Genomic DNA, 24677 nt, shown 5'->3' with positions numbered 1-24677 from the left:
TGATATTTTGTAATGCATGTGATTGAAACTACTACAAGAGAGTACGGAGTAATATGAGAAGGCCCCATACGCGATTAAAGCGGGCCAACTAAATCGTAAAATCTCTCGTGCAGGGTTAAAACAATTTGGATATCGGAGGGCAGGGTATATCGCGTTCTCAGTCAGAACGGACCTTATCTCTCATACAGCACTCGGTATCCCGAACATTAACACAATCGTCACGGAGATGGTATATCTTTATACGGCATTCATTGCACATTGTCACATGAACTACAGTTCCCGAAACTCCAAACGTGTCTTAAATCAAGCATTCATTACCAGAAGCCGCCGGATGTGCTCTCTATGCTACATCAACGCCTTTGTTTGTTATGGCAGTCCCATGGCTCCAGCTGTCCAATCCACAAATTTTCATTCCATTTTAAAAAAAAAAAGTTTTTTGTCGTTTACTGCTTGTCGAAGACGTAGGTCAGGTGGCAGCGACCGCAGTACTGACGATCAGGCATGGCAGCCATGAAGACACCAGCGCCGCACTAAAAAGGCAAACTCATGTTAGATTCCAAATACTTTTGCCACAGTTTTCGGGAAAGTTTTGTAAGCCGCATGGAAACGGCAAACAGGGGGCTACTCACAGTGTCGCTGGGGCACTCTCGTCGCAGACGCTCGATGTTACCATCGTTGCTGACCTTGTAGTACTTGAGGACAGCCAACTTGGTCTTCTTGCGCTTGTGCTTGATCTTCTTGGGGGTGGTGTAGACCTTCTTCTTTCTCTTCTTGGCACCACCACGCAGGCGCAGGACCAGGTGGAGGGTAGACTCCTTCTGGATGTTGTAGTCGCTCAGGGTGCGGCCATCCTCGAGCTGCTTACCAGCGAAGATCAATCGCTGCTGGTCCGGGGGAATGCCCTCCTTGTCCTGGATCTTGGACTTGACGTTGTCGATGGTGTCGGAAGACTCCACCTCAAGGGTGATCGTCTTCCCCGTGAGGGTCTTGACGAAAATCTGCATCTTGCCTAACTGGAAGGGTTAGATTTTTTTTGCCTGGCAAAAAATTGCTGCGTGAGACGACGTCTGGGGAGAAGAAAGAAGCCGTTCGATGTTGCAAATTGTCTCTGCGCCATCGACGGGGGTACTTTGGGAAGCACGGGAAAGAGCTCCGGAAAAGCATTTCAAGAGAGAGACATCAAAGATGATTCCCTCATGAAGCTCACGGAGCTCATGGAGGGCAGATAGAAATGCAGCATCTTTCAGACATACCTCGACAATAAAATTACTGCCGTCCTAAGCAATCTTCAGATGTTGCGGTTGATGAGTGAGAACTACTTTTAGTGGTGTGCCGCGCCAGAAATTTCCCTGCTCGGAGAGCGGCAACCGGGATCACCTGACCTAGGGTTTTCGCGGTAGCTGCCCTGTCTCTCGCGAAATTTTGCTGGCTGCGCTGCTGATCGGTCATTGTGTGGGGCACACTAGCGAGCAGGCGATGTATTGATTTGGCACAATCAGCTTTTGCTTAGCCCTAGGCGAAGTTCTTTTTGACAAACACCGATTCCAGTACGTGAACCGAACTCCTTTCTCTTTTCTTCTTTCCTGCGTGAGAATCTAACAGTTCAATCCAGACACCGCCAAAATGGTCAAGAAGAGAAAGAACAAGTATGACTCCCCTCTTCATCTGTTCCGTTCTGCTCCTTCTGGCATGCCGCTATCCACGATTTTTTAATCTGTCTGTGGATGGATATAATTTCGTGTCGATGGCTGCTTTTGAAGATTGACGTCGCAGAATGAGCTTGAAGCACACAAATTGGATGCTAACGTATCAACAGCGGCCGCAACAAGAAGGGCCGCGGCCACACCAAGCCCATCCGCTGCAGCAACTGCTCGCGATGCACCCCCAAGGATAAGGCGATCAAGCGCTTCACCATCCGCAACATGGTTGAGTCCGCTGCCATCCGTACGTTGAATCGAGCCCACAATGCACAGAACTCGCATCCGCTAACTCCTCCTCTCCAGGTGATATCTCTGATGCCTCTGTCTTCGCCGAGTACACCGTCCCCAAGATGTACCTGAAGCTGCAGTACTGCGTCTCTTGTGCCATTCACGGCAAGATTGTCCGGTACGTTGCCTCCCATGGGAGTGTTACAACTGCGCCATCATGGCGTATGTGCTTCAGATGAGCCTTGGTTGTACTATGGGACATGTCTTTGTCCCAGCTCTCGAACATATATACACCCCTTCCCGCCCCTCTACAAAGGTACGTTAGAAGCTGACAGAACTGAACAGTGTCCGTTCCCGCGAGGGTCGCCGTAACCGTGCTCCCCCTCCTCGTGTCCGCTACAACAAGGACGGCAAGAAGATCACCCCCACCGTTGCCCCCAAGGTCTAAATTATGGGAATAATGGTGTTGGGCGGAGTCTGGTTACGTTTAACGTCTTCATGTAAAAATTTGATTAGATGAATACCCGGGACAAAGAGAATCCTGGCGGCTAAATGAATCGGACTTTTTCTTGTTAAAAATTCACACAATTATGTGCCTTTTTTGCCATGTGACTGCATTGTGGAATCTGTATTCAATGTTGGTACCAGGGTTGCAAAGTCAGAAAGCAGATGGTTTAAATTTCAAACTATTTGGCACTCAATATTTTTGCTTACACCTACGTCGTACAAACGATACCCAGCTATTCACATCCAAATTCATCTCAACAGTCAAATTCAAAAGAAGAGACTCGGCCTCACCAATGCAGACCCATTCTGCGCACACTCATACGGATCAGCACAAACTCCTCCACCACAGCAACTCCCAGTCAGACAAACAAACGTCGGATGTCCAGCCTTGGAACAATCATCATCATTCTCACACTCACTCACAAAGTTCTCACACTCTGTAATCTCAAACGCCACAGAAGCTCCCGAAGCCGTCTTTCCGCAGACGCAGCCCGTATCGCCCAAGTGAGCGCTAAAGGGATATTCACACGTTCCAGTGGATTCGTCCTTCTTCGCATCGCTTCCAGGGCTGCAGCACGCAAGCTTGGCTGGATCTTGAACCGTCACATTGAACGGTTTGGGGTTCTCTGGCGCCCAGTTCAGTCTTGCGATGGCGTCGATGGTGGTTACGCCTGCACGGAGGCTCATCTTCAATGGCATGTCTCCGGCGTGAAGATCCTCGCAAATATCGTCCTCAAAGTTACGATACCGGTTATACACGTCGATGTACTCTTGAATCGCGCTCGTTTTGCCCGGGGCTGAGTGCGAAGCTTCGAGAAAGCCTGCTTCAGGATCTCCCACAGCTGTTCATAGTAGATGACAATGAGGTTGGCCTCTGCTTTTTGCGCATCGTCTAGACCCTGGTTGTAGAGCTCGGTTCGGAGAGATTCTGGATTAATGAAATCTTGGCCGTTGGCTTCCAGAGTTGTGATAACGGTGGACAAGTCAGGACAAGCACCACCAAAGGGGTCCGTAAAGAGAAACTCTTCAATGTCATTCCTGACAGCCCATTCACATTTCAAGGTGCCCGAGTCTGAGCCAGGGAATGTGCAGTCAAAGAGCCATCGACCAGTATCCTCATCGACTTCAATGTCATTGCAATCTGTGTCTCCAACCCTGAGCGATGGATATCGTCGCACAGTCCGCTTAATCGGATTGTTGCACTGGTCTCGCAGATACAGTGTCTGGTTGAAGTCTGCATCATTCATTCGTTTCCGATGCTGGCTGCCTGTGGAACAGACTTGTCCAGACAGCGCAGCAAGTTGTTGATACATGGAGTCAATCGTGATGGATACATCATATTCACACTTCTTCGTTGAGAAATGAATCCCTTTTGCGTCGATTATCATGGCATTATAAAGCGAGTCCACGATAGCGATGTAACTACGATTAGAAACGTCGATGTAATGGGTCCCTTCAGCGGCATCTCGCAGCGTGAGATACAAAGGATCAACGCCATCCGTTTGGAAATCCACAGACTCAATATATGGGAATGGAATTGTAGCGTTTTGCTCTCGAAGGTTTGTGTTGTGAAGCAGCGCTCTTCGGGTTGATCCGCCTTGCGGCTCAGGCATTTGATAGCATGTCGGTTTGATAATAGCACCTGTTCGAGTCACCTGTGTGAAATTTGCAGCAGGTAAAGGAGGCGGCCCTGTCTGCGTTGCATTGACAATATGGCTGATGGTACTGCTGTTGAAGCCACTGGGCGTGATAAAAGGGGGATAGTAAGAGTAGCCACTTGAGTGCCGTTTGTGACTGTAGTAACTGTCCCCAAATTTCCAAGGCTTGAAGATGATCTTGATATCGCTCTAGATGTGAGGCCAATTGCAGTCGTAGCAGATAGAGAATCTCCAGTTCTGGTACCCCATGGAGAATATGTGACTGAGCTATTCCAAGCAGCGGTGCCAGATATATTCCCAGAGGTCACTACTGGCATAGATACCGTATAGGTGAAACTCGGTATCCGTGTGTCTGTGAAATTGGCCGAAATTATGCTGAGCCGTTGGCTAGAATTTTGTGAGCCATTGGATGAGCTTTGGGCGCCCAACGTGCCATTTGATGGCTGTCCATTTGAAGCAGTAGTAAAGGGACGTCTTTCTCCAGAGCTTGTTGCTCTTCCAGACCCGCTGTCTGTTGAGTCGTCTGTAGAACTAGCATCACCAGTTGCTGTACTAGCCGATACTGTCCGGAAAGATGCAGCCGAGCCACTGGTCGTATTAGAAGCTTTGGTTTCCGTTGCCGAGCTATCATGAGAGATGGCGCCGCCATTATCAGAAGCATTAGACGTTGAAGTCTTTTGAGAAGAGTCATATGATGTGCGCGTTACTTTTGCTGTCATTGATCCTGTATCTGATCCAGCCATGTCCGACTGAGTAGTTGACCGAGCTCCAGAGCCACTAGCAGCAGAATCCGTTGGTAACTCCAAGCTGTTTGAAGATTTGGTAGTGGTTGTCTTGTCAATAGAGCCTCCGTCATCGGTTCTCGAAACATCGGTAGAAGCAGATGCTCCACCAGTTTCTGTTGCCGAGTCATCGTCACTGTTAGTCTTGGACTCTCCCTCATCGCCGCCATTCTCAGATCTCGCTTGAGTAGCGACATGTGTAGGCGATGGCCTGTGAGAATTACGCCACGACGTATATGGCCCCGTGCCGTTAGATTGACCAGTTGCGGTAAGTGCAGCGGTTCCATATGATGCGTAACTCGTCATAAGACAGGCACACTATGGGGGTACATGTTTTTAACCAAAGGCATATTATATGAATGCTTCACTATAATGAGGAATACTCACATATGACGACAACTTGGCCGAAGAATACGATTTGAATTGTGTTGGAGTCGACGACACCTCGCAGGGAGTTCTCACCATGCTCGAACAGAAGTCTCCGCCATCTCGCGAGAGCGACGTATACAGACTATCGTGCTCACAGGAAACGGCCTCCTGCGCCGCAGGAAAGGCAAACGCACCACAAACAAGAAGAACCTGGGTAAAAAGAAGCAGCATTGTAACAGATAAAAAGAATGGTGAGGATATTCTATAATGAATAGCAGCATATTTGAACTCTAGCTGTAATGATCAATGGCCTACCCGGTATTTATAAAGAGGAATCGTATACAGGCTGCGGGTATAAAAATGGCCACTCATGCATCGCACAAACTCGCGAGTCTATTCTCAAGAAACAAGACATGGTGCATCTGTAACTCATTGCCCCTGACTAAAACTGAGATTCCAACAGAACGCCGGATCTCAAAATACATACGGGCTAATCTATAAAACGCCTTCAGATCCGAATGTATATCGACCCTCAGTGAAGCTCATTGAGAGCATACCTTGAGGCAGCCCATCAAGCACAGCCGGCACCACTATGTCTCGGCAGCACTACATCCGTCTCCAGCTCTTCCCTACGACCTCCTCTCGGTCTTATTCCCCTAGGCGGGATATCTAGACCATTTTGCACACAGCTAGAAGGGGACTTCAACCACGATCCTCCATATTCTCCCTCTTACCCGTAACACAAAGATCTTCACTCGTGCAACACAAAGCGGAGCTAACGCCGCGTCAACATCTGTCTCATGCATGCATAGCGATCGCGAGATCCGGCACTCTCTCCTAATGCAGCCATCGTGCGAATGAGGCACGTGGCACATGTGGACGCCTCCAAAAGGGGGCTGCAAAATAAGACATTTCTCGCATTGTCCATTCTGAGGTTGGTTGGTGGGGGAGAACGAACATGACATGTTCGAGGGACGTGAGCACATGGTGCGAGTGTTCGAGGCGAGCGGCTTTCGCTTCTGGAGTACGCTATTATCGTCGTGGGCTCCCTCTCTTTCGGCAAGATTTTTTAGACTAAAAGAAAAAAGACAATGTAAGGTAAAGAAGCGAAGGCTCTTCAAAACAGACTTTTGGGGGAGGGGAGAGGGGAAGGGGATTGAAAAGCACACACGACCTGCGGCGCCTCACATACTTCAAAGTCCAATCGTCGTTTGCTCATGAAAAATCATTAAAAAGCTATATCCCTTTTCGACAAAAGTATCCGCCATAATTCCAAAATACCAGACCCCAAGTATCTCTTCAATGTTTGCCCTACCCTTTTTCCCATATATGAGAGTCATGGAACATCAAACTGCGGTCAGATTCCGCCATCGGTTCGCCTAATAACATAAGCCCTCTGTCACATTAATATTGAAAGACAACTTATCCGTGCTACCTCATTGCTACTGTGGTCGTATTTCCACCTCCTCCCAGCGCTCTCTGCTGCTGCTGCTGTGTCATTTGAGGCCTGTCGATAAAGTCCTTGTTCTCTATCGTGACACTCTTCGTCATATGGTTGACCTTGTACACGCCGACAAGGCGCGCTGCAAGCTCAAACATGTTGTTTCGTAGCGAAATAACGATGAACTGCGCGTTCTTTGTACGCTCTTTGATGTAATTCGCCACGATTGAGACCTGATGTTAAGTATTATTAGCAACTTCAATCTCATGTCTTCATATTGTGCAAAGGATAAAAAAAGGGGGGCCTGTAGAGTGACAGCAAAGTACGCTTGCAGAATTATACTCACGTTTCGGAAGTCCAAAGCAGCATCAATTTCGTCCATGACGTATAGCGGCGTTGGCTTATAGTGGTGCAGAGCAAACACCAAAGCAAGACTACTCAAAGTCTTCTCTCCACCGGAAAGGTTGCCGATATTCTTCCAGCTCTTTTTGGGCGGCATCACGCTGAAAAGAATACCTTCGCTGAAGGGGTCTAAGCTGTCAACCAGCTCGAGTTCTGCGTTACCTCCCATGGTGATCATTTGGTACATCTCCTTGAGACGCAGTGAAATTGCACTGAAGCCCTCCATGAAGCCTTCAAGTCGCAAACGGCGCAGGTCATCCAGTCTCTTCTTTGCCGCATCGCGCTGTTCAAGTGCTGTTTGCAGATCAGACGCGCGGTTTACATGCTCTTCTACGCGACGACGATACTCAGCCAAAACTCCGAGATCCACGTTGACATTCTGAGTCTTCTCTTCCAACGCGGCAATCTCCCCTTTAAGAGTCTCTTTATTCATACCAGCCAACTCGTCTGGCGTATACCTTGGCAGTTCGTTGGGCTGGCGAGCGGGCGCGCTTTCGGCATGTTCAGTTTTGTCCGAGGTTACTGACATGGCATCTCCATCATCCATCTCAACATCATCAGCCTCGGCGTCTGTCATCTCAACATCTTCATCATCGCCGTCGTTTGTTGAAGGCCCTGGCATCTCAGTCTGTTCTGGTTCCTCGGTCTTAATGGGCTTAGGAGCCGAGTTGCCGACCAAGTCGTCGATATCTTGGAGCACAAGTTTGGACAACTTTTCTTGCCAGTATCGGAGTCGCTTCTGGTTATCAGCGAGGACTTTCTGGTTCTCTTCAAGCTTATTTCGCATCTCAATCTCCACCGCTCGGGTTTCATTGAGCTCTGCAATCTTCGCGTCCAACTCTGTCTTAAGCTGTTTCAGCCCCTTCTTCATCTGCGCAAGCCCTTGCTCGGCTTCCTCGACTTGGGCTTTTAGCTCTTCCGCTTTCTCTCCTTGGTTGTTAAGACCGTCTTGTAGCTGCTCAAGATCGCGTACTGCGGCATCTCGCTCTTTAGTAGCCTTAGTGTGCTCTTTCTCAAGCTTGACCTTCTGTTTCTCGGCCTTGGCTTTCTTGACCTCAGCATTGGAAATCTCGTCGTTGTGAGATGAAATCTCCTCTTTAATAGCGTCAACCTTGGCTCGCTGAGCTCGCAGCTTCTCTCCACCAACTTGCATGATCTTGTCTTGCAGAGCTTTAATCTCCTCCTCGACGCTAGATGTCTCACCACGAAGTTTATCCACTTCTGCAGTCAGCTTAGCTACTTCCTTCTGCAGTGTCGAAAATCTCTTAGAGTCTTCGGTGGATGGTTGGTACTCCTTGTTGACTTCCTGAATGCGTCGCTGGGTATCAGCCAAGTTTCGCGTGGCGCTCTCCATTTCTAAGCCAATCTTTTGCATCTTGGTGTCTAATTGTGGGATTTCTCGGTTCAGTTCCTTCAATCTGTTCTCGCATTCTCGTTGATATTCCTGAAACTCTTGGAACTTGGTTTCCCACCCATCACGATCCTCTTCAAGTTTGGCGACATGTTCTTGTGTTGTGTCGGCAACGAGCTTGGAGGACATAAGGCCTCTCTTCACCGTGTTACCACCTCCTGACATGGTACCAGATTTGTCAATTAATTCGCCATCCAGCGTCACAACTCGCCACCTCTTGGAACCGTAAGCGATACGATTGGCCTGAGCAAGGTCATTGGCAACAAGAGTATCTTGCATAGCGTGATAGAACGCCGGTAGGAATTTGTCAGCTTTTGCTTTGACAAGATCAAACAACCGCGGCGCGTTTTCCGGGGTGTGGATGGGTGACATATCCCGTTGTCGAAGTTTATCTAGACAGATGAAGTTACCGCGACCGAGGTTATTCTTCCGTAGGTACTCGATGCACTGTTGACCTGCCTCTACCGTTTCGGTGACAAAGTTGTCAAGCTGAGGGCACGCGGTAGAGACTGCCACGTCGTATTTCTTATCAATAGTGCCAAGGTTTCCTAGACGACCTTGGAATCCATCAATACGACCTGATTCCTTCATTCGCATCAGGGCAGATAGCACATTGCCTCTCGTCTGAGTATTAGCCAAGCTGGAACGAGCCTCGTCTGCTTTCTGGCGAGCGTTAGAAATCTTTGATCTTATCTTTGGTTCTTGTTCTGCGAGAATTGAGAGCTCGGATTTCATCTTTTCAGCCTCCTTTGTCAATTTTGCTTTTTCAGCCTGGCAAGCCTTGAGCTCCTTTTGCTTGGCGACTTTGCCCTCTTCTATGGATGATATTTTGGCCTCCAGCTCCTGCAGAGCAACTGCACCAGCATTCGCCTTTTCCTGGAGAATGTTCATCTCACTTTCAGCAACAGCAATGGCAGATTGCTTCTGATTGACCTTCTCTACCCATGGCTCCAGTGACTTTTGTTTGGCTGCAATCTGGTCAGAAAAGACTTGGGTCTTTCCCTTCAGATTCTCTCTGATTCTGGTAAGCTCAGCTTCTTCATCTTTCGCCGTAGACTCCAATACTGCGATTTCTTGTGTCCGTGTGACGATGTCCTCTCCGCATTGCTCGATCGTCTCATCAGCTTCAGCCGCGGATCTTTCAGTCTTATTAATCGATTTCTGAAGCTTTTTTCTCTTATCTTCCAAGAATTTCTTCTTCTCGTCAAATTTGACCCGCTCTTGTTCAAACTTTGCCAATTCTTTGACGAATGCTTGAGTTTGCTTGTCTTGAGCTTCAAACTCCTTACCAACCTGGGCGTATTGGCGTTCAAGCTCCTTGATGATTTGCTCGCTACCTTGATGTTTTTCAAGTTCAAGGTCCAGTTGAGATTGCATCTGATTGATTGCCTCTTCTGTGACCGCGATGTTGTCGGTACACTCGTGAAGATAGAGTTGATACAATGCAGATTGCTTCATGGCGAGTTCATTCTCATCTCGAATAAATGCAAGTGCCTTGTCTTTCTTTTCTTCCAGGCTATTCTTCTCCTTCTCAACATGCTGAACACGAGCACTCTTTTCCATACAAACTTCATTGATAGTTTCGACTTCGGCAGCAGATTCTTCAATCGGAGTTTTGTATTTAGAGGTTCCAATGATGTCTTCAAGGTACTCCAGTAATCCATCTTCGTGCTCATTCGCAGCCTTGGGCTTCATCTGAGCAATTGATTCGACTTCTCCCTGGAGAATCAAGAAACGCTTGTGATCGAGATCTACGCCACGGTCGCGCAGAAGAGTTGTGACGATTGTGAAGCTAGACTCCTTGCCATTGATGTAGTATTTGCTGGAGTTGTTTTTGAAAACCTTGCGGGAAATAATAAGCTCCGAATCGGGGATTACTTCATGGCCACCCCCAGGCTAGAAGCGGTCAGTTGACGGTGTCTAGTACATAGCAATATGGAAAGCACCTACCTGATCCAAGACTTCTTGGAAATGCACCGCAACCTCGCAGAAAGGAAGGTTGGGATATTGTGCAGAACTGTGAATTAAAGCGGAGATCTTTCCCTGTCGCATCTTGCTAGCTCGGAAGCCAAACACAAAGAGGAGAGAGTCAATAACATTAGATTTTCCAGAGCCGTTGGGTCCAACAACGGATGAGAACGACGCATGGAATGGTCCCACTTCTTGTCGTCCAGCGTAACTCTTGAAGTTTTCGAGGACCAAATGTGTGATGACAATGCGAGGCTTTGGTGTTGGATCTTCGACAATAGGCACCGTCAATGTCCGTGACTTGAGAACGATATCCATTGGCTTCTCCATAATGGTATCCATTGTCCTGACGGGCTTGGCAGATGGCGGTGGCTTGGCTTTGACCGAATTGATGTGTGACGTTATATCTGCCAGAGGAGAACCCTGTCGCTGTGCATGCGGAGTTTCTATTGATGGTTGCGTTGGCTTGGGCGCTGGAGTCGACTGCACAGCTTGGGATTCATGTGGTCGGGATTCCTGTGGCGTTGCGGATCGTAATCTTGGAGCAGGCTTCGGCGTCGAAGAGACTTTTGCTCTCGGAGCAGGTCGTGCTTTTGGTGTGGATTGGTCTTCTGGCGATATCTGATCTTCCAGCGCGGCGTCTGGACTCCTACTAACCTTTGACCGAGGGGTCTCTGGCTGTGCTTCTGGCTGTGCTTCTGGCTGTGCTTCTGGCTGTGCTTCTGGCTGTGCTTCTGGCTGTGCTTCTGGCTGTGCTTCTGGCTGTACTTGGGGCTGTACTTCTGGTTGGGTTTCTGGTGCGTTACTGGCCCTTGATCTTCGCGATGCCACACTTCTCCGCTTCCGTGATGAAGGTCCGCCTGCTGTCGATGTACTGCCGTCCATTCGATCGGCTGCATCAGGGTGGTCATTGGAATCGACACTGGAAACAGTTGAGGCTCTCTTAGTCCGGCCGCGGGGTTTCGCAGTCGCAGTGACATTTGCTTGGGAAATTTCATCTTCGCCTAGTATATCGCTGCTGTCAACGGTCCCTGACGGGGTTGGAGCCTTCTTAGGGCGCCCACGGACTCGAGGCGCCTTTGTCGTTTTTGTAGACGCATCAGCAGCAGCCGCAGGCGGAACTGTCCTGCGCGCGGTCCTGGTTTTCTTGGCGGCTGGCTGTGGCGGTTCAAATGGCGACTCTTCGCGATTATTTGATGTTAAAGAGATCTCATCTTCGTCGTCGGATTCGATAATTGGCCGCCTGGCGACGCGTCGCGATGGTCGAGAAGAGGCCATGACGCTAAGGTGGGCTGTCGCTCACGGTGTTCAAAAAGGGATGCAAGGAGGGATCGTCTCGTGCTCGCGTAGCTGGAAATAACAGAGATAGGAAATCGAAATCAGAAATAATAGATGGCCGGCCCTGTCGATGGTCAAACGGCGATTCACGGCCTTCGCCTCTCGTCGTGTCGCAAGCCGAACTTGCAATAGACCGCTAGAAATCGATTCTGCTTAGATGGACCCCGCGCTCGCTGGCTTTGTTTGGAAATGTCCCAATGCGTGGTTTGTAAACAACGGGTACGTACCCTCCCACCCCACCAAGCCTACCATTTGTTCATTGTTTCGCTTGTGGCTTCAGTGGCTTTCGCTGTGGCTTCAGTGCTACGGCCGCTGGCGTTTGAGCTTCGGTGCGGCTTACACGTGACGGCGCGACGGCCATGGCTTGCTCGTTAGCTAGCACAGCACCAGAAAGCTTTGGCTCTGACGCAAGTTTGGAATAGCAAGACGCTTTCCCCAAGCCTTTCTCGCAGATACGCCCTGTCTCTACTTCTGCCTTAACGACCCGCGACAATGTTTGAATACACCGATTACCACAAAGTTTTCCCCGCGGGGGCCCAGGTACCCTACGATCGCAAGCGCATCCACGAGATCGAGGCGCGCCGGAAAGATTTAGGCGGGCAGCTCTTCATGGATCGTGTTTTGAAAGCACTGGGAATCAGCAAAAGTCAGTCTAGACCCATGGCTCTGAGACTAATTCACACAGCTTTGATTGCAAAACTGACCAGCATATTGCGCAGACAAGATCTACCCTCCAAAGAACGACAATGGCGTGAAACAACTTCACCAACAAATTTGCGAGAGCAACATGTCGATGCACCACAAGTTATCGTTGCTATACTATGTGCTCTTGGACTTTGATATAGTTGACGGCCAGGCGTCTCTTTCTGAAACATTTGCTTCTGCTTCGGGAATGCCTCAGAAGTACGAGATCTTTATGAAAGGCTTGTGGTATATGGACTGCCTAGCTTTTTCGGTTGGTGATGTGATTTACAGCATCCAGGCTCCCATTGCTAACAATTTGATAGACCGCTCTGGAATATGTCGCCCACCCATCATTAGTACCAGACTTTGCGGATGATATCGTCATCACTCTTGTGCAGCATGCTCCGGATGGCGACTATGATCTTGCGCTGTCTTACTTCCATACTGTTCAACCAGTTTTAAAGTCTTGCAAGGCTTTGGAGCTCATCTTTGGCGCCATGGCTCAAACCAATGTGACTGAGGCGCTCCTATATTCCCGCACATACCCAGAGTATACCCGCCAGCTCCTCTTTCGGCAGCTGATCGCGGAGGTTCTCGGTAACAAGTCGGGGCAGGCAGACGAATTGGCATTCTTGCCGTTTGACTCTGTAGAAGAGGTGTGGTTTGAAGAGTATCTTTCTACTGGCGAAGGAAGAAATCTTAAAAAAGCAAAGGATACTCTCCTTGTCCGCAAAATTGCCAGCGACCGATTTGGAGAGATTCGAACTCAAAGGACGAGCAGCCAGTGGGGACCTGTGTTGGAAGGTATTAAGCTGGGCATTGAGGGTCAATTCGAATAAATTTCAAGTCAGTTAGTTACCTGGACCTTTGCATAGCGATGGCGTTATTGGAATGGATGATGAATGGATTTTAATTAACAGTTAATCGTCCTCTTGGATTACGAAGGGCTCCTATAGGGAGCAACATGTTTGGGGGGGCTAGAGTTAATACTCTCCCCTAAAAACAGGCAGCGTCGTTTTTATCTATACCATGATAATAATCTCTTCTAAATCTCAAATCTTATGATTGCAAGCATAATCCGCAAATGCTTTCTTCCCGAAATATTTCCTCATCTTTCCTCTCTCCTTTATTGAGCCTTCTTAACAGCAGACGTCGCCTTGACCTTGGCGAATGCCTTTGCGGTCTCGCTGACGCTCTGCTTGATGAGCAGCAGAGGAATAACAATCCAGAAGAAGTTGCAGAGGAAGTAGTAAGCCCAGAAGTAAAATCGCTCCGGTCGGCAGTACACAATGTCGTTTACAATCTCCTGGAACGTGCAGATGGCGTAGTACAAGATGTCACCGTACAGCTGGCCCAAGCTGATGATGAGCTGGAACGGGTGTCGCAGCGGGTGGTCAACAATGATGAAGTAGACACAAAAGAAGGACATTGGGCCCCAGAAAACAGCAGTGACGGTTTCCATGCAAACAGTGAAGGCGTCCTGGGTCATGTAGCGAGAATCAGACAGGGCATATTCCTTCCAGAGCTGGCCAAAGATGTCTGTCTTGCTGGCCATGTCGAATGCATTGTAGGAAAAGTAACCTGCATATCTATTAGCATTCTGACAGAGAAAACAAAGAAAAAAGGGGGTAAGAGGGAAGAGAAGGGGGGGGAAAATGAGAAATAGCGCGTCAAGCCATTGTGATTGACATGTTCCATTCTCACTGACCTTCAAAAAACAGATGGATGCAGCCGCAGAGCGCAAACCAGAGCGCGATGGAAACCTCGCCGGTGCTCATCGAGGGCCTCATCCGCTGAATGAAGCCATACGTGATTCCGAAAATAACCACACATCCTGCTGCAAAGATGGACACGAGAGGCAGCGCCGAAAGAGTGTTGGGGACATAGGTTGGCAGCTCAATGGCAAAAGGGGAAAATGGGTGCAGTGGCAGATCCGCCATGACTTGCTCGACCGTGCTGTTCATTGCTGCTGCTGCTGCTGCTGCTGCTGAAGGCAAAGAGAAGGCCAATTGAAGGAATGGACGGCTGACGAAATGGAAGAAAAAACAAGAGTGAAGCAAGCAAAAGCCCGGTATATGTCACAGCAGCAGAAGTCAAGATGTTTATGAAAGCATTTTTTCCTCCGTCAACACCTGTCCTTCATGGATTGGCTGCTGTTAGTGCCTGTGTTACGGCCCAGCGAAATACGAATACGGCTAGTTGTGTGTCCGTTGCAATCTCAGAAGGGGGCGGTGACGAGTCGTGCCGAACGGGGCTTTGGATTCGACTGGGCGCATCTCTAATCTAATCTGGGGCACGATTTGCTGGCTTGGCATGGGGCGGCGATCAGATTCACTGCCGTCCATGACATTCATTTTCTTATACGGTATCCATGCACTGCCAATATGGCGAGGTGGAATGTGCGTAATATGTGCTGATTCGCAGCTCTATTTTGTGGGGTAAAGCCTAAAGGCAATAGTCAAGATCCAACTGAGATCCAATCTTATTCCAAAATTTTATAGCGTTGTTGGAATGGTGTATAGGTTAGCACTGCGTATTGACGCCATGCAAGAGCGTATTCGCCCTGTCGTTGTGACAGCCTCACATGCAAGCTTCTACATTTCCAAGATGGGGTTTTCTACAAGCACGGCTTTCTGATGAGCTGCAACACTTCTTCTGATTGCAAATTTTAATTGTCGCTGCGCCACTGGTTACGCAGCAGCAGTGGAGATGGAAACGTAATCCTGTCGGGAATAGCATCGTGTTTCTATCCGACTGGATCTTACGCGGCCAAAGTCCCGACAAAATGAGCATGGCTAATATCAAACATATATGATGGTTATTTCCGTCTCTTGCTCGCTAAACAACAACTTATTAACATTGGTATATAAAGTGTGGAAAGAAAACCCATCCCCATCCCCATCCCCATCCAAGCTCCTTGCTCGCATATCGCGTACAATATATAACAGCAAAAGTCTTAGAACTTAGTAGATTTCTGCGAATTAATACAATTCTAGTGAACCTGCCCATGCATTTCACCCTCGCCCAGAAGAGAGAAGAAAAAAGAAAAAAAAAAAAAAAAAAAAAAAAATCCATCATTACACCATTAATACATACTTTTTCTCCCACTTGATCAGGCATATCTATGAGCATCGCTGCCTCTGGGACTGTCTTGGTAGCCACCCTCTATGGGATTACCAGGTAATTCCGCAGGCGCATGATACTCGCCCATTTCGTAAACCTGACCAGGCGACTGTTTAATGTTTGGAGTCTTTGGAGTTGGGTCTTCAACGGAGATTTGATTGTTCGGGAGCTCACTTCCAATGGGCATCGCGTTGTGCCTTGAGCGTCGGTAGTAGTAGATGAACGCACCAAACGCCAGCAGAAAAGCCACGCCGAGGCCGATGCCGACGCCCAATCCGATCTTGGCCCCGTCGGATAGCCCTCCCGATGATTTTGACGAGGTACCGTTACCGCTGCCCGTTTCGGAAGCTGTAGATGATGCAGTGGACGACGTGGTTGTCGAAGTTGCCAAGTCGCTTGAGTGGAAGTTGAGCTGGAACATCGGGGCGTATAGGACCATTGTGCGCGTAGAAGTCGAAGACTCTACGTCGGTAGTTCCCGTGCCTGTCTCGGTTGTCGTCACTGTGGTAATAGTAGGAAATGTTGCGATTGCGTAGCTGGCGAGGTCGGTGTCGGAACAGTACGCAGTTGGGAAAGTCGTCGATTGTGTTATTGTTTGCATACATGTGTTGTCGCCCTGAGTATTACATGTGAATCCTCTACAATTATAATTAGATGATTAGCCAATTTGCGACTCTTTCTTGCTAAGATGCCGAATGCATCATTTTTCATTCCTAGCGTTGATGTGCAGAATAGGAAAGCTCAGTATAACAAATGTCATATCAAGCTCGTATCAACTTACGTCGGGCAGCAGCCGACAGCAGTCTCTGACGGCACCAAAGTGAATTGAGTCGCCCATGTCGCCCTTTGCCCGTAAACCGCCGTGCAAGCACTCGTGTATCCCGCAGGACAAGCCAATCCGGGAGAATAGAATCCCCAGCCATAAAAGGGCCATGACGGCGACGAGACTCCTTGGGTGGCTGGCGGCCAACATGCCGTATTATCCTGTATTCGGCCGCTATTTGTAGGGTTGCAGGACTGCCCATTAAACCCTTGGTCGCATGTTGAACACGCCGGCATAAACACCGAGCACGTCTGTGGCATCGTCCATGTTGTCGTGAGAGGGCCGAGCAAAACGCCTGATGCCATGATGTCGATGTTGGGCGAGACGCCTGCCCGTATAAGAGGACCTGAAAGATGGGCGGCGGCAGCAGCAACAGCAGAAGCAACGACAACAGGCTAATTGTCCAAACAAGAGGTCAACAAAACACCATAACGCAGAGCTTCGTGACAGGTTAAGGTGGCAAATGCAACAGCGGACGGAAGCCCCAACGCAAATATACATGTAGCGTGGGAACACAACCAAGGCCTCCGGATATCCCTTCACGTGTATGAGCAAATCCTACACGATTTTTTCTCTAGTGCTACAGTACATTTCCCGCCTCAAGCCAAGAGCACATACGCCTATGCAGCCCATGTGGACTGCTCTCAACACAATCCACCCCTGAGGCTCCAACGGTGCCAGCAAGCACACCCACCAAGGTGCCAGGACTCGGATCCTTCTCTGAGCATGCCTGTCAAGCAGCCTCTTCTCACTGGCTACTAGCGAATCAGCATGTAATATTGCGATCCCACGACCCAATTATCGACAGATACTGCCGGCTCAAGTATAGCAGACTCGCTCGTAGCCAGGCAGGGACCTACTGTGTGAGATGAGGCACACGGTCCTAGCTCGAGGCATGGGCCAGAAAGGATTGTACTTGTACAGTTTTCCTGATTCTGCAAGTGGTGATGCGGGCGAAATCGACAATGCTGCGCCCAGCGCTTAGAGAGCCTCTTCGAGGGCGACGGTGCCCACCATCCACCGCTGATCCTGGCCTGCGTCTCGCCTAGCTGAACTATATCGACAGCGCATTGACAGGGGAGTTGAGACAAACACGCCGCCATCACGAACGAGACCTCTTGATGATACTATTCAGCAGCTTCCTTGGATGCAGCGCCATGTCTTACTAGTATAGCCTCTCACCGCAATTTATACTAGTCTAATCTGAGACAACTTGACGACAGGCTGAGCCACGACGACTTCAAACTTTTACCCGACTTGTTACTGTTGCTTTGGCAGGCCGCTGGCGCAAAAGACAACATTTGAACTGTGCTAGCGCGAGCAGTAGCGTCTTACTGTTCGGCGAACTCTCAGTTCACTTGATGGCTGGTGCTGGTGCCATTCGATCCTACGGAAAGCTCCATTCACGAGGAATGATTAGGGCTGCACAGAGTGCCTTCGAGGCTCAGCCCCCAGCCACTTCTATTGGGGATTTGGGTAGCAAGTCTAGCAAGTCCCTGATCCTTCTGCGAGCGCCCTGTCTCGCCTACTCCAAGAGCTTACCAGGGGCTCATATTCTTACAGTTCCGTTGTTTTGTAGTAAACAGTACCTATCTACACACCACCATCGCCGTAGTCTTCCACTCCTAAATTGTAAACCATGATCCTGGCTAGATCGATGCGCCAGAACTGACAGCAGATGCGTCAATAGAAAGACGCTATTCCCGTGGCGCCCCCATCATCGTTCTTAATATGCGCAGCCATTTGTCTAATAAGCGCCGCCCAAGTGTAGCTTCAGCTCGTCCTTGCCCAACACATGCCTCTACACAGCCGCATAGCCGCATGAATGCCGAGCTGGTTTTGTTGTGGCTAAGCTTAACCCTTTCCATCTCTGTATATGTTGGACAGATACTACATATCATGCATGGTAAGGTGTTGAATAGTCGGAACTCTATGTATCCTCCTCGACGGCTTCCCACTCCCATGCGACATTTTAATCTTTGACTAAAGTGGCTTTGGAATCAGATAAACTCAGGACCCAGTCAAAGATGAGCCCCAGTAGATGTTCTGCTTACGTCGCAACGACGCTGCTCGCCGCCCGCAGCCATGTGCAAATCAGCCTAACAAGGAGATTGAAAGAACGTTATAGCCATGTATTGAGCCTACCTCCGCGTATTATTGATACTATATTTCTATTTCACTGGTAAGACAGGTAGTCGCTAAAGATATAGACTACCGCTCCGCTGGATAGTAGCGAGAGGGAAAACTGCTCGAGTATTCTATGCTGTTACTGGGGTTCAGTATGGCGAATTGCTCAATCCAGACGGCTCATACGATCATTTCGACAATAGGTCACATCAAATATTACGAAGTTGGACTGTGTGCATGATAGACCCATATTTTATTTATTCAAATTTTTTCTTTATTTTTTTCTTCCTTTATTTCAGCTACTTTTGGCAAATCTGCTAGATCGGCATCTTGACATTGCCCGATGGGCAGATTGGGATCATGCGCAATCGAATTGCAACAATCCACAAATTCTAGACTCAAAAGACTAGCTGCCACTTAGCAAGCTAGCATTGCCAAGCACCGCTTGGTGTTTGGACCGCATCAAGTCGACGCTAGGATATCTGATCAACTAATCGTCTGTCAGCATAATGTTGAAAACACATTGTGCAATTAAAAAGACCAAGGTAATGGGAATTATCAGGGATAAAGTGCCTTGTCACAGGCGTTATCATCAGAGCATATGGCTAAGTTGACCGTCGTGATATTTGTACATCATATAAAGGGAGAGGAAAAAGAATGGGGGAATGGTTGCTTACCATTAGCATCATATGCCAGAGTGAGTAGCATGGATTAGCTATGTTATCTTTTGAGCCAGTTAGCCAATAGCTCAGCTTTTGCAAATCCACAATGTGGCGCGAATGACTTCAGATCAGTTCCGAACATTTTGTCTTCGTCGCATGAAGCTCAGACATATGCTTGTCATTGTTTATTCGAGCTCATCACGAGAAGGCTTGAGTGAAAAAAGAATACGTGGGCAAACTAACATTATCACTTTTTAAATGTTAGCCAATGTCAACCAGCAAGCTGCGGTGGAAAGACAGTAATGTTGGGCCAAAAGATCAGGAAATGCATGAATGGTAAAAAAGATTGTATCCTCATCGGAAACCCGAATAGGACTCGTCATCTAAAAATCATCACATGACGTTGGTGGAGTAAGAAACGCGCGAAAAGCTTACCTTGATAGTATAGAGTAATATGTGTCTTCAAGCCACCTACAATGCATCACTGGACACTGATATCAAGATATTAGCCCCAATATCCAGCGTCATATGATCCAATTTCAGACATCGACGAGGTAGAATCAGTGGGCGAGGTTTTCTAGGCCTGCCGCAAAATGGCGTGTCTTGCTCATCATTATATCGGAGCCCAGTGCCGTTTCATCATCTAACATCGGAATGGCCGAGGAAATTTTGACGATGACGTTGGCATACCTTGTCAAGTGAATCTATTTATTCGGGTCAGCTCAATGCCATACAATTGCAATTCAACAAGAAAAAAGAAATTGAGAGACAAAATCAGTAATAGCCTAAGAATATCGTCAAAGGAGACCTCAGCCGGTAATTTCCAGCGTATATAGTTGTAAAATTGATCATCATATTGTGTCGTGGAAAAAAAAAAAAAAAAAAAAAAAAAAAAAAAAAAAAAAAAAAACAAGACGTTCATGGGTAACCTACCATAAATTACATGTTGATGGCAGAGACGCCGGCATCATACTCGAGCTCGTTACCACTTGGTATTTGAATCCTATTCCAGACAGTTAGCAAGACGATCAACTCGTTGCATGCATAAAAAAAATCTTTCAGCTGTCCGATCATGGTTCAGACTGACGTGCTAAACGGTGTTTTCACTCCAGTGGTCAAAGACTCTAGTTTGCGGATTTAGGGTTTCATCAGGTACGTGGACGAAGAAAAAGCAAACATAACAGCGCACAAACTTACATTGAGCTTTGCCATTGCAATTTTTTTTTGCATGCAGATGGAAGAAGAAGCGAGGAAAAAAAAAAGCTTCGGCGGAAATGTTTTCATAGCTTTTTTGCGGGCGGGGCTGTGGATCAAACAGAATTTGCTAATGTAAGCGCTCACGTGACCCCGCGTCGGATTTGCGTTTGAGGGACCTTCACGGCGCGGCTAACATCGTGTTTATGTGAATCACCATTTGTTACATAGAGCGGAGTGAAAGAATATTGAGGTGCTTACGCTACCGTCTCTTCACAAAAAATAATACTACTGATCACGATGCCTGAGATTGCCGAAGGAATGTATTTTTATAGAACCCCCAGATGACACTGAATTAACAGCTTGTAGTCGCGCGCATAGTACACTTCCTCAACAAGAGGCTGGTGGGAAAGACCATAGCCAGTGCCTCTGCCATAGATGATAGCAGCGTCTTTGGCAAGGTCGGAACTAGCGGGAAAGAAGTGGAAGAAGCCTTGAAAGGAAGAACAGTATGACAGTTGCGCTCTCAAGCTTGAGGTTTAATGTCATGTCTGACCGCTATTAGGTTATTTCAGCGGGCAACCAAGGGAAATATTTCTGGTATGTGAAAAACCCATCTATCAGGCTCATAGCGAATGCTCACTCACGTCTACCCAAAGGATAACTTTAGACAAACCACCACATTTAGTAATGCATTTTGGCATGACTGGTGAGCTTGACTGGATATATACGATGTCCGCTTCTGTTCATCCTACTCACATATGATACGTAGGCTGGGTACACATAAATGGCGAGAAAACGGCCTATACAAACTATTACAAGAAAATGAAAGAAAGCGATATCGCCCAATGGCCTCCCAAATTCTGGAAGTTTCACATCAGCACAACTGACAAAGAACCCGTCGAGGTCGCCTTTACCGATGCCCGGAGGTTTGGTCGCGTGCGGCTCGTCAACTGCCCTGGCGAGTCCATCCGGAAGTACTCCCCGCTGGTGGAGAACGGGCCAGATCCCGTGGTTGACAAGAACATCTTTACGGAAGAGTACCTTCGCAGCAAGATAAAATCCCGTCATGTCCCCATCAAGGCGTTGTTGCTTGACCAGACTGTCATCAGCGGCATTGGAAACTGGGTTGCCGACGAGACGCTCTACCAGTCCAAAATCCATCCGGAACAGTACTCTGATACCTTTGGCGACAAGGAGATTGCGCGCCTGCACGAGGCTATTTGCTATGTCTGCCAGCTAGCCGTAGACAAGCTCGGCGACTCGAATGAGTTCCCCGAGCACTGGCTTTTCAACCACCGATGGGGCAAAGGAGATAAAGGCTCATCTCCCAAGCTTCCAAATGGCGAGAAACTCGCCTTCATTACAGTTGGCGGACGGACCAGTTGCTACGCTCCTGGCGTACAAAAGAAAACTGGCGCTGTCGCTGCCAGTGCCAGAATAGAGCCTGTAAAGAGCGAATCAGGCAAAGCGAAACCTGCAAAGGGCAAGCCTGTGAAGACAGAGCCTAAGGAAAAAGAAGATGATGACGAAAAGGAGGCAGTGGAAGAGATTAAACCCAAGAGATCACGAAAGCAGTCAACAGAGGTCAAGGAAGAGCTCGAAGAATCCGATGTAGGGAGCCCGCCTGCCAAGAAGAGGCGAGGCAAAGTCGCGGTGGCAAAGTCGAAGTCTACTCCCATTAAAAAAGAAATCAAAGGAGTGGTAGAAGAAGATAGCGGTCGTCGCCGGTCCAGCCGCCTGAGGAAGTAGACGTTGGGAAATAGTGATGCGATGTTCAATTACAGCGTGCGATTTTCTTGGATAGAGTTGCATTTTACATCCATCACACTTCATTTACGAAAGCGACAATGATCAATATAGATGTACATGCAAATATATGATATTATTATTTGTAACTCTGTTCTGCTCTTCGTGTATATAGAACGCTGTCGCGAGACTTTTCTTCGTACACCATCCGTATAGCCTCCGTTGTTGCCGATCAAATGAGAAAAGAAAAAAAAAATGTAGAAAATCATGTTGTTATATAAATACTCACAACAAATAGAAAGAAATTATATATTATAGCCATGCTCGTGTGCGTCCCATGATATGCAATCATATTAATTCAGAAACAAGAAAGACAAAAGGTCTATCAACGCTGCCACAAAAAAAAAAAAAAAAAAAAAAAAAGAAAGACTATTCATGCGGAACAGGCATGTGTCAGGTATATTCATGATCCAAAATTCAAGCGCGCCAAAGAGACGTTATTTGCAGGCTTGAATGAAGATACGCTCAAATTTTCGCAGATACGATGTCGTTATATCTAGTCATTTTTGGTGTATTTAAAAAGGGATTGTTTCCGAAGATGTTATACGTAGCGCCCCAACATCTTCAGAATGGGCTGTTTTCATGCTTCGGCTTGTAACCCGACGACATAGTGATGTCCGTCAGCGTCTGGGAGTAAGGGCAGTATGGTGACGATGTTAGTGAACCGTGTCCCGTTTCTCTTATAGTTGGCGATTTCAACTCGGACTTCTTTATTGGCTCGGATGGCACGCCGCATCTTCGTGATTGGTTCGGCGCTCTCTGAAACCCGACCGGATCCGGCTGTTTGATGTACATAAGGAGGGCTTTGTAGAAACCGACAATTTCTACCAATGGTTTCCGTAGCAGAGTAGCCAGTCAACTCGTAGAATCCTGGGGAAGCATAGACGATGGGTGTATCTGGTAAGTTGAGGTCGCATAATGTGAGCGAGACAGAACAGTCGAGAGGGCCGAGTTCAATGCAGGGGTTCGGTCGAGACACAAGTCGGAGCTAATAATGGCAACGCAATTAGAGCAAATTCAAGCACGTGGTACTCCTACAAAATGCGATGCCAGCGAGCGTGAAAAGAGGCTGTTCTTACCAAGATGCCCATCACATCTATCCCGCTAGCCGAGTAGATACCAGGGTATATCATGGGGTCTGGAAGTTGTATCCAAGTAGCGGGAGAACTGTTGCTGCTTCCCACATGAGTGGTAGGCTGGGTTGGAAATTCGTACTGGTCGCATAGAGTATTAATATTGGGCTTCGCTAAAACCAGCCCCTAGTAAAGAGGAGAGAAGATCTTACACCAAGAGCATGGTCTTCCCATGGATTTAGCTGCAGCGGCAAATCTGATGGCCCTGAAGGAATCATGTTGGTACCCCTTACACATAGAAGCAATGTAAACAACGGTAGGCGTAGGTGATCTTGAGAGGATGGAAAATTTGGATGATTTCAATCTGATACGGCCTTTAAAGGGGTATTGAAAAACCAATGGGCGGAAATTGAGGAAATTAAAAGTTGTACAACATGAGAGAAGCGGGTTGCAACATAGCAGTGCCTTTTAAATACTATTTTCAAATCCAGGGATCAAAATACAAGCTTGTAAAGCGGATAAGAAAGTAGTCTGAGGAAGGGCAAGAGAGGATAAGACGAAAACGGCCACATTTGATGCTTGCGCGGCTCCATTCAAGCCCAAATCCGCTCCATAATGTTTGCTCCCTCACCGTTTACTCCCTCCTGACATAATCGTAATGCGGACCTTGAGCATTGGAGCCGGGCTTGAAGCTTGATTCAGACGCAGGCATGGCGCAAATTCGTTGGCAGACGCCAGCAGTCAGGCGGCGCTGAGGCAGCCTGCAGGTGCGTGCAGGGGGGCTACTGCAAAGGTTGAAAATCTTCGATACAAGGCATCGATCTCAGATCACAAGCACGGGAGTCTTTGGCCACCATCGAGAAGGCTGGCAAACAGGTAGGGCGAACGTCTTAGTGAGCCGCTGTTAGCGCACTACCACTTGGCGTCAGAAATATCCACTCGGTTTGTTAGCGCTCAAAATCATCGTGGCTAAGGTGTTGTGTACAGCCGATGATTGGTCCGATGCTGGGAGATTGAATCCGGATGGCGATCGGGGTTTTGGGCGCCATTGCTCCAGGACGATCGGATATCCCAGCCTCTAATGCTGGTCGAATGCCGCATGAGCAGTATCCCATCAGCGGGGGCCGCTGTAGAGTTCCAGTTTTCTTACTTCTCAGGGCGTTCCCGTTTTGGTCGTGTATCAAGGTTCTAGACCTCTGACAAGTCTGTATTTCTTGCCGGTGGGCGTAAGAATACGGACATTTGACCTTGAGCCCTGATCGTATATCAGGCCACAATCGAAGTTAGTCTTCATTTGCGTCATGAGTCAAGAAGGAGAGGGAGGAATATCAAGCTACTACCAGGGAGACGAAGCCTTGGAAGGACCTTTGCTACGCTA

General features: G+C 48.2%; 11 protein-coding genes across 15 annotated transcripts; 3 read left to right on the top strand and 8 right to left on the bottom strand.

The window, feature by feature from the left end:
* Positions 1-227: 227 nt before the first annotated feature.
* UBI::CRP6 (Ubiquitin-40S ribosomal protein S27a) lies at positions 228-1301 on the bottom strand. 3 transcript variants are annotated; one of them, XM_066129442.1, is made up of 3 exons: positions 1254-1301; positions 630-1013; positions 228-530 (listed from the first exon to the last, which is right to left on the bottom strand). In XM_066129442.1, the coding sequence occupies exons 2-3, from the start codon at positions 1002-1004 to the stop codon at positions 444-446; spliced, it is 462 nt and encodes a 153-aa protein (XP_065982809.1). In that variant the 5' UTR covers positions 1005-1013; positions 1254-1301; the 3' UTR covers positions 228-443. The 3 variants fall into 3 exon arrangements, with proteins under 3 accessions (XP_065982809.1, XP_065982808.1, XP_024763898.1); XM_066129441.1 differs by having other exon boundaries at positions 630-1009; XM_024899362.2 differs by having other exon boundaries at positions 630-1301.
* Positions 1302-1469: 168 nt separating this feature from the next.
* Positions 1470-2619, top strand: RPS26. Of its 2 annotated transcripts, XM_024899477.2 has the most exons (5): positions 1470-1547; positions 1613-1646; positions 1817-1944; positions 2004-2106; positions 2274-2469. In XM_024899477.2, exons 2-5 carry the CDS (start codon positions 1624-1626, stop codon positions 2374-2376), a joined length of 357 nt encoding a protein of 118 aa, XP_024763897.2. In that variant the 5' UTR covers positions 1470-1547; positions 1613-1623; the 3' UTR covers positions 2377-2469. The 2 variants fall into 2 exon arrangements, with proteins under 2 accessions (XP_024763897.2, XP_065982807.1); XM_066126702.1 differs by having other exon boundaries at positions 1470-1646; positions 2274-2619.
* Positions 2620-2625: 6 nt separating this feature from the next.
* On the bottom strand, positions 2626-4048 carry TrAFT101_002780 (uncharacterized protein; the record flags this gene model as incomplete). The annotated part of the gene is made up of 3 exons (XM_066126701.1): positions 2626-2741; positions 2855-3106; positions 3184-4048. 3 exons carry the CDS (start codon positions 4046-4048, stop codon positions 2626-2628), a joined length of 1233 nt encoding a protein of 410 aa, XP_065982806.1.
* A 38-nt stretch (positions 4049-4086) lies between these two features.
* TrAFT101_002779 (uncharacterized protein) lies at positions 4087-5475 on the bottom strand (the record flags this gene model as incomplete). Its single annotated transcript, XM_066126700.1, has 2 exons — positions 4087-5193; positions 5263-5475. The coding sequence occupies 2 exons, from the start codon at positions 5473-5475 to the stop codon at positions 4087-4089; spliced, it is 1320 nt and encodes a 439-aa protein (XP_065982805.1).
* A 24-nt stretch (positions 5476-5499) lies between these two features.
* Positions 5500-11963, bottom strand: TrAFT101_002778 (uncharacterized protein). Of its 2 annotated transcripts, XM_066126698.1 has the most exons (5): positions 10449-11963; positions 7032-10394; positions 6680-6918; positions 6437-6623; positions 5500-6318 (listed from the first exon to the last, which is right to left on the bottom strand). In XM_066126698.1, the coding sequence occupies exons 1-4, from the start codon at positions 11742-11744 to the stop codon at positions 6602-6604; spliced, it is 4920 nt and encodes a 1639-aa protein (XP_065982803.1). In that variant the 5' UTR covers positions 11745-11963; the 3' UTR covers positions 5500-6318; positions 6437-6601. The 2 variants fall into 2 exon arrangements, with proteins under 2 accessions (XP_065982803.1, XP_065982804.1); XM_066126699.1 differs by having other exon boundaries at positions 5500-6918.
* A 243-nt stretch (positions 11964-12206) lies between these two features.
* Positions 12207-13570, top strand: TrAFT101_002777 (uncharacterized protein). Its single transcript, XM_024899320.2, has 3 exons — positions 12207-12450; positions 12524-12759; positions 12812-13570. The coding sequence occupies exons 1-3, from the start codon at positions 12297-12299 to the stop codon at positions 13325-13327; spliced, it is 906 nt and encodes a 301-aa protein (XP_024763894.2). The 5' UTR covers positions 12207-12296; the 3' UTR covers positions 13328-13570.
* On the bottom strand, positions 13382-14691 carry TrAFT101_002776 (uncharacterized protein). The gene is made up of 2 exons (XM_024899376.2): positions 14197-14691; positions 13382-14069 (listed from the first exon to the last, which is right to left on the bottom strand). The coding sequence occupies exons 1-2, from the start codon at positions 14450-14452 to the stop codon at positions 13615-13617; spliced, it is 711 nt and encodes a 236-aa protein (XP_024763893.2). The 5' UTR covers positions 14453-14691; the 3' UTR covers positions 13382-13614.
* Positions 14692-15267: 576 nt separating this feature from the next.
* On the bottom strand, positions 15268-16950 carry TrAFT101_002775 (uncharacterized protein). Its single transcript, XM_024907610.2, has 2 exons — positions 16393-16950; positions 15268-16249 (listed from the first exon to the last, which is right to left on the bottom strand). Exons 1-2 carry the CDS (start codon positions 16737-16739, stop codon positions 15601-15603), a joined length of 996 nt encoding a protein of 331 aa, XP_024763892.1. The 5' UTR covers positions 16740-16950; the 3' UTR covers positions 15268-15600.
* A 1844-nt stretch (positions 16951-18794) lies between these two features.
* On the bottom strand, positions 18795-20449 carry TrAFT101_002774 (uncharacterized protein). Its single transcript, XM_066126697.1, has 5 exons — positions 20311-20449; positions 20157-20226; positions 19659-19927; positions 19239-19473; positions 18795-19051 (listed from the first exon to the last, which is right to left on the bottom strand). Exons 2-3 carry the CDS (start codon positions 20157-20159, stop codon positions 19784-19786), a joined length of 147 nt encoding a protein of 48 aa, XP_065982802.1. The 5' UTR covers positions 20160-20226; positions 20311-20449; the 3' UTR covers positions 18795-19051; positions 19239-19473; positions 19659-19783.
* Positions 20450-20717: 268 nt separating this feature from the next.
* TrAFT101_002773 (uncharacterized protein) lies at positions 20718-22169 on the top strand (the record flags this gene model as incomplete). Its single annotated transcript, XM_066126696.1, has 6 exons — positions 20718-20740; positions 20787-20797; positions 20856-20926; positions 20983-21017; positions 21077-21126; positions 21190-22169. 6 exons carry the CDS (start codon positions 20718-20720, stop codon positions 22167-22169), a joined length of 1170 nt encoding a protein of 389 aa, XP_065982801.1.
* A 637-nt stretch (positions 22170-22806) lies between these two features.
* TrAFT101_002772 (uncharacterized protein) lies at positions 22807-23522 on the bottom strand (the record flags this gene model as incomplete). The annotated part of the gene is made up of 3 exons (XM_066126695.1): positions 22807-23214; positions 23306-23440; positions 23514-23522. 3 exons carry the CDS (start codon positions 23520-23522, stop codon positions 22807-22809), a joined length of 552 nt encoding a protein of 183 aa, XP_065982800.1.
* Positions 23523-24677: the final 1155 nt, after the last annotated feature.

This window comes from Trichoderma asperellum, chromosome 2, assembly GCF_020647865.1.
Source record: "Trichoderma asperellum chromosome 2, complete sequence".
NCBI lineage: Eukaryota > Fungi > Ascomycota > Sordariomycetes > Hypocreales > Hypocreaceae > Trichoderma > Trichoderma asperellum.
The sequence above is the reverse complement of the archived record's forward strand: the minus strand, read 5'-3'. Positions and strand labels throughout refer to the sequence as shown.